This window comes from Indicator indicator, chromosome 7, assembly GCF_027791375.1.
Source record: "Indicator indicator isolate 239-I01 chromosome 7, UM_Iind_1.1, whole genome shotgun sequence".
In the NCBI taxonomy this organism is placed as follows: domain Eukaryota; kingdom Metazoa; phylum Chordata; class Aves; order Piciformes; family Indicatoridae; genus Indicator; species Indicator indicator.
In genome coordinates, this window is record NC_072016.1 from 28,323,022 (window position 1) to 28,330,582 (window position 7,561).

Consider the following 7,561-nt stretch of genomic DNA (forward strand, 5'->3'; position numbering starts at 1 on the left):
GGCAGAAGAACCACCTCGGCTCGTCGCCGGTTTCCCTCCCGGTCCCGCAAGGACCTGAGACAGCGCGAAGGGCGCGGGGTGACCCCACTTGCCCCGTGCCCTCCCCCCCCCCCCAGACGGCCACGGTGACAGCCAGGCCCGCGTGAGGTAAACTCGTCGCAACCGCCGCCCCCGGAGGGGCAGGGTGGGCGCCCGGTGGCGGCGGGGCGGGAAGGCCGCGCCAGGGCTGAGGGGAGGGCGGCGGAGGCCGGGCCCGCCCCGCGTGGACATCCCCGCGGCGGGGCACCCCCCACACGCCCGCCCGCCCTCCCGCCCGTCGCCGGGCCCGGCGCGGCGCCGCCCGCACTCACGATGGTGACGCTGGCCTTGCGCAGGTCGCGGTTCTCCTCCTGCAGCGCTTTGCACTTGAGCTTGTAGGTCTCCAGCTCGATCTTCAGCACCTTGTTCTCCTGCTGCAGCGAGGCCAAGCGGTTCGTCAGCTCTTCCAGCCGGAACGGCGAGATCACGATCCCGCCCGCCTTGCTCCCCGAGCCGCCGCCCGCCGCCCCGGAGCCGGGCCCCGCCGTCGGGCCGCCCGCCGTCAGCGGCCCCACCGGGCCGCCGCCCCCGCCGCTGCCGCCGGCGCCGTCCGTGTCGCTCTCGCTGGCGCTGTCCGCCATCGCCGCCGCCGCCGCTCCCGCCCGCCGCCGCCGCCGCGCCGCCAGGCGAGCAGGGGGCGGCGCCGGCCGCGCGCCGGCGCCGCGGCCTCTCCGTGCGGCAAGAGGGGCCGTCCGGCCTCGCCACCCGCCCACAGCGCCGCCTGCTGTACCGCGCCGGCAGCGCCTTGAGCGGGCAGCGCCTTGAGCGGGCAGCGCCTTGAGCGGGCAGCGCCTTGAGCGGACAGCGCGGCGGGTGTCATGTTGGCAGCGTGAAAAGATCATTTTACTCTGCTGTAACGCCGACTCGGAAGTCCCGTATGACACGGCTTTTTCGTGGAAGGCTTCGTTCAAATACTTAATTGTCCCTGGCAAGCAGCTTGCACCCGAACCTTGGATTTTTTACCTTAGTGTGTTGCAAAAGCTGTTCCTCAGTCACACCTGTGACCCGTTTCAGAAACCACTGAGCTCACCCGGCGGCTCCCTGATCCAGCCCTAGGAGTTCATTGACACACACCTTTTCTTTTTTTTTCTTTTTTTTTTAAGAATACATCTGCCCAAAATCAGCCAGGAGAAGTCTGGGAGTAGACCTTTATTGCAGCCTTTCAACACTTAAAAGAGGCCTGTAAGAAATATGGGGACAGACTTTATCGGGGCCTGTAGAGACAGGACAAGGGGTGGTGTTTTATTGCTGAAAGAGGAGAGATTTGAACTAAAGGAAGAAATTTCTTACAAAGAATGCTAGTGCACACGTTGTCCAGAGAGATGGTAGAAACCTCGTTCATGGCATGTTAATTCAGGCCTCCATGCCTCTGTAAAACTGCTTCAGATTAAGATACATTAAAGCTCATCTCTCATTCACATTATCTGTTTTCTGATTGGAATGTACTTATTTTGTTGTGGTTTTTTTTTTTTTAATTTCTTTGAGGAGCAGCTGGATACAGGCGTGAGGTATACAGAGCATACATGCCATTCATTATATAGCATAATGTGGTCCGTATTGCTCCTGGATAAGTTAGTCACCAAGACTGTATAATTGGTTTCTCAATTATTTATGGAGGGGTCTTTCAGCAACAGTAATTTTTCTGTTATTGGCAAGTAAGGATTTCATTATCTCTAAGTACCTTTTCGTTCCATGCCACAGTAAATTTCAAGTTTTACTCTTTTTAATGGTTATAATATATGAAGGAATTCCATCTCTGTAAAGTAATTATTCTTTTTGCCTGCCTGGAAATACAAGTGCAGGACATGTTATTTTTGGTTTCTTAATTATAAGAAAAGGGCCATTCCTAGTTTTCAGCCACAGGTACTCTTTTCTGGGATGGTTGGTTGTGTATCTGGCCCCAGCACATTATGCTGCCATGCAAATGAAGCTCGAAATGAAAGCAGGGAGTGGAGTGCCCTATCCAGTGCTGGCAAGACCCCACAAACCTTGCCCTATCCCTGTCAGGGTGCATTGACTTAGGGCTTTGGAGACTAGAAAAGGTCCTGCCCCACCTGCCCGGCCCTGCGGAAACTGAGCATCCCAGCATCCCATTACCTCTGTACTTAAGATGTAATAAGGCCATCAGCACCAGCGATGCTTGGCACTACCCCAGGCAGCTGCAGCCTCCCAGCTGGATTTCCCATCCCCAGGCTTCCTTAGGGCAGGGTTTCTCCCAAAAGATAGAAGCATCAGCATCAAGAGCTGCTTCCACAGATGCACAGATCTTCACAGATCAGCTAGGTGATGTCCGTGTGGTCTCAGGTGAGCTTTTCAGTGCTGTCCTAAAATGCCCCCACAGCAAGCCTTGGGGACCCTTAGGTCTGCAGGGCAGCCAAGCCCTGCTGCCCAGCGCAGACACTGGCTCATCTGCCTCATAGCAGTGCCTGGGCTTAGTCACCCCACCAGTGTGGGCTTTTGGATAAAAAAGCCCAAGGGATTAAAGTAGGGTTCAACACATAATGAGCACTGTTTCGAACAGGTCATCAGAGTTCAATAGAATTGCTTTTAAACCTGTCTGCTGGCGTTTGGGCAGCCAGCTGAACACAGGCGGGCTGCGAGGAAACGCTGGGGTTTGTGCACAGCGCAGCACTGGCAGCAGCAGGCAAGCCGGTTTGCTCTGCTGCCTCTGTCCTCATGCACATGTGCTCCTCAAAGCAAAGTAATTTCTAAACAAACAGGTTTGTAACTTCATGTTCTTTTCTTCACTCGGCTGCCTGGCTTTGATCAGCCAATTATTTCTATTGCATTCAGAGGGACTGCTCACGTTTGAGTGTCTTGTTGAATCAAGGCCTAAATATTTTGAAAAGCTGCATCAGCAAAACCTGCATCTGCTCCAGGCTAATCTTACCCAGCAGGCCCCATGGCATGCTTAACCTTAAGCCTCTCTTCAGACCTATCAATGTTAATCTTAATTGCATTGCTGATTTGAAGCACTATAATTTTTCAGAGGATATATTTGTCTGCTGCTCCTTCAGACACCAAAACTAGCTTGAAAACAGAATGCAAGGTGTGGGCAACATCCCCAGTTCAGCAACTGGTATGGACTGGCTGAGTGAGGGGCTGCATCTCCAGATCACACTGTTCAGCTGCTGGTTCTGCCTTCAGTAGGTTTCCAGAGAAGGCTGAAGGTGCTGCAGCCAGCGGGCATGGAGAAGAGGGATCTTGAAACAGGAGGGGAGCTTTCCCCTGGCTGCCTTGCTGTCCATCTTTGCTGGAGTTGCATCAGAGAGCTTGCTCCCAGCCAGCACACTAGCTTTCATAACAATAAATTATAACTTGGCACTTTTGTAGCACTCACCAGTTCAAAGCCATGCTAAAACATTATCTAATTAATTCACACAATAGCCCTGGAAGGCAAGAAAGGAAGGTAGCAAGCTGAGGTACTTGCCCAATGACAAACACTGAGTCAGTGGAGGAGTGGGAGGAAAACTCAAGGGCCCTTGATGTTTAAATCTGAGGCAGCATCCTTCATGTCATAACAGCATTTCAGTCATTTAAAGCATAGAGCCTGTATATTTAATTATAACTACAGAAAACTACTCCAAATTAATAAACAGGGAGAGAAAATTTTCTCCTAATTAGCACGCCACATCTGTATGCACATTTGCACATCTGTAAGATGTTAACCAAACCAATTAAAAAGTATAACTATGTGGTATAAGCACAATTAGCAAACCCCCCTTTTAGAGGCTTAGGGCACTGGCAGAGACTGCCCTGCTTTGTGGCTTTGCCTGGCTGCAGGGTTTCTCAGGAGGCAATTGCTGAAGCCCTGACCCTCTCCACAGGCAGCTAGGTGTCTGATGCAGCAGCAAAGCCACTGTGACCAGTTTGTCACCACTGCAGCACCTGCAGGATGAGACCCCCATCTTCCTTGTCCCAATATTTTTTTATTGTGAAAAAAAAAATAATGCCAAGCTACAAGGAAGCGAGGGAAAGTGTTGGTCCAAATAAAGAATCTGCACATGCCACCAGCAGTGTAATAATGGTAGGGGAGATAATTATATAGAGAAGAAGCAATAAAAAGGCAGGGACTTGCTCACTGAATTCCAGGAGGTAATGGGCAGTTAGAAACGGTGTTTCTTAAACTCACACCAGCAGCAGAAATATTTGTATAAAATACATTTCCAGGCAAGAGGGATTGGAAGAGGTATGTTCACATATCTAATGTAATCCTTAATGTAATTCTAGAGGGTTATTAATCAACTGAAAGACCTTCTGTAACAATACAGTTTTATTGAAATATTCAGTCGTTATAGACTGAAGACAAAAAAGACCAACTGAAGTTAATTAACCCCCCAGAAAAATTCAGTAGCATATTGAGTGCCAACTGCAATATAGTGGGGAAATATAGACAAAGTTGAATATTAAAATGCAATTAATGGAAAATATTGCTAGGAAAAGAAACTGAAGCAGTATTTAAAAAAAGAAAAGGAAAAAAAAGTTACCTGTATACAAGAGAATATTAAAAGGGGGAAATGGAGTGCAGATTGCAGATGTGGAGATTTTACTATCATGGAAGAGAAGAAATCTCAGTTAGAAAGATATTTGTATGAGCAGAAAAAGAAACAATTTGCTAATATTATGGATTGAGGGGTCTAATGATGCAGGATATAACATGCAGGAAGACTGGACCTTTGGAGGTCCCTTCCAAGCCAAACTATTCTATGTTTTTCCAACAAGCAATTCAGATGGAAATAATGCCATGCTGCTTTGCTTTTCTGGCCAACAATTATTTATTCAGAAACCTGTATCAGAAAAGAATGCAGGATTGAGTATCTGACTATGAAACTGTGCCACAGAGTAGCCACCCAGTAGCTAACACATCTTCAGCTCTGGGGCTTTGCTTTTGTATCTTTGCTCACCCAAGGAGTTTTTTCCACAGGTCATACTCAGTTGGTTCTATCTGTCTGGCCATGCCATATGACATCCAGCCTGTGGAAGCCTGACAAGGAAATTGGTGAACAAGGGATCACTGTGCACTGCCCAAATGGCTCTCAATAATGGAACATAGTGTGATGGCAAAAGTGCCAATAAAACTTTTATTATAAATCTTTGCCTTCCTCCAGGACTTAGGACCAAATAAATAAATTTGAATACTGTTTTTAGTATCAGCAGTTATGAAAAACATGCCACATACATAATTTTTTCTTAAGAACTTCATTTTCCTATCCTTCACTAATGCTCTTCTTCCCCAGTAATGGACCGGATTTTATGCCAAGCAGTTTGTAGCCGGCCAGATCTAACCTTCCCTTCTTCCTTCTCCCTGTTGTAGAGTCCACATCTCCACCATACCTCAAGTACTGTTGTTCAGCTTTGGGCACCTCAATACAAGAAAGACATTGAGGCACAGGGGTGGGTGCAAAGAGCAGCAACTGAGCTGGTGAAGGGCCTAGAGAATGAACCTGATGAAGAGCAGCTGAGGGAACTGGGACTGCTTAGTTTGAGGAAGAGGAGGCTGAGGGGAGACCTTATCACCCTCTACAACTACCTGAAAGGACAATATAGCGAGGCAGGTGCTGGTTTCTTCTCACAGGTAATTAGTGATAGAACAAGAGCAAAAGGCCTCAAGCTGCACCAGGGTAGTTTAGGCTAGACATTAGGAAACTTTTTTTTACTGAAAGAGTAGTCAGGCATTGGAACAGGCTGCCCAGGGTGGTGGTGGTGGAATCACCATCCCTGGTGTGTTTAAAGGTTGTTTAGATGTAGCACTTAGCAATATGGTTTAGTGGTGAACTTGGTAGAGTAGGGTTATGGTTGGACCTGATGATCTCAGTGGTCTTTTCCAACCTGAATGATTCTACGATTCTATAATTCTGTGATTCTATGATCAGAAAACTGCTATGCAGGAATATTTTCCTTCTCACTATCACCATGTTTTCACTCCCTTGCTCACTGCAGGGTTAGAAGGGAGCTAAGTCAGATATCTTCCTCCTCTAGCTTTGGTTTGGTGGGATCTGCCCTGAAAACAGAGATCTTATTTGCACCCAACCCCTCTTGTCTTCACTTGGAAATGCCAGTGCACAAGCCCAGGATCAAGGATGTGGTGGGTCAGTGGTAGCCTTTTCATACATCTTGCACACAGCTAGGACAAACAAGCCCCTTGCTGATAACATGGCTAGAATCACAGCACCATCTCAGTCAGGCAAACTGCACCTCTCAGGATTGCAGCCCCTTCCTGTGGAGAGAGCTGCCCCAACCCATTTTTGCTGCCTTGCAGAGCCCTCAATCATATGGGGATGGGTGCAGCTCACACTGGGGCAGCAGTGCCTGCCCTCCTCCAGGACAAGGTGTTCCTGCTGAGTTTGCTGTCATCGTGTAGGTTACGTGATAAAAATTGCAGCCAATGGACTACTATAAGTTCCATCAAACTTTATTGACTTGATTTGGCCCAAAGAAGCCCCATCTATACTCCTTCCGCAGCGGGCAAGGAGAGGATTTTGGGGTCACATGCCCTGCACACCAGCCTGCAGCAGCCACTGCTAGAGCACATCTCAATTTCCTGCACAGTGCATGCTACAGACAATGCTCGTGTTAAACAGCCCCCCAGGAAATTAGCATTAATTAGCAATCCTGCAGGCGACTGCCATTTATCCCACTAATGTCTGGTCTGCACTACAGGAGTTCTTAGAATTTCTGACATTAAAACTATTACTGGCCACAAATAAAATGTAATTGATATTCTTTCAGAAATGGAAAAAGTATGGTAGGGTTCTCTGCAGTGGTATTATTAGGTAGTGCTAAATGTAATGTTAAAGGATGAAAAGAACACTGTATTTAGCAATCGAATTTATTTTAACAGATGCAATAAAAGTCCCATGACTTACAATTTTGCCTCTAAGGGGAATGTTCTCATTGAGAACATATGAAAAAGACAAAGGCATGCATTAGAGGCAGAGTCCTCACTCACTCCAGGACTGCCTGTGCTGTTTGTTAGTGCTGGCAAGATTTCTGTTTTCCTTCTCAAATGACCATTTGTGCTTCAACCTTTTTTTGCCCAAATATCCTCAGCTATTGCTGGAATCAATACACTCAGCACAAAACAACCCAACACCCAGAACATCCTGTTAGTGGTGCAACATTTAATGTGAAATTTTGAACACTGCAGATTTAGCTAAAGAGCTCCTGTTCCGACCTTCATCACTTCCATCGTATCAAAGCTTCAAAGGAGGCAGGAGCTTGAGGATTGAGGCCTGCCAGGAGCTGGTGACCACTCTGCTTGGGTACACATGGTGCTGGCCTGGTCATCCGCAGGAGTGTGTCTGCCGTGGTCTCAGCCTGCTCAGGTGCTGCAGGCCTTGCTACAACAGCATCCTTGGGAGACTAAGGTGAGCCAGCGGCTACTCACAGCTGCTGTGACAGTCAAGACCAACGATCTGTGCTTAAACGTGCCACATAAACCACTACCAGCATCAGGAGATCTGTCAGGATTCCCCTATATGCT

The 7,561-nt window shown here is 48.3% G+C and overlaps 1 protein-coding gene across 1 annotated transcript in view; it reads right to left on the bottom strand.

The window, feature by feature from the left end:
* The window catches only part of CCDC6 (coiled-coil domain containing 6), a 48,045-nt gene extending 47,386 nt beyond the window's left edge, over nt 1-659 (bottom strand). Inside the window, exon 1 of the mRNA XM_054382355.1 lies at nt 351-659. Coding sequence (XP_054238330.1) covers nt 351-659 — 309 coding nt within the window. The remainder of the gene's footprint in view (nt 1-350) is intronic.
* Nucleotides 660-7,561: the final 6,902 nt, after the last annotated feature.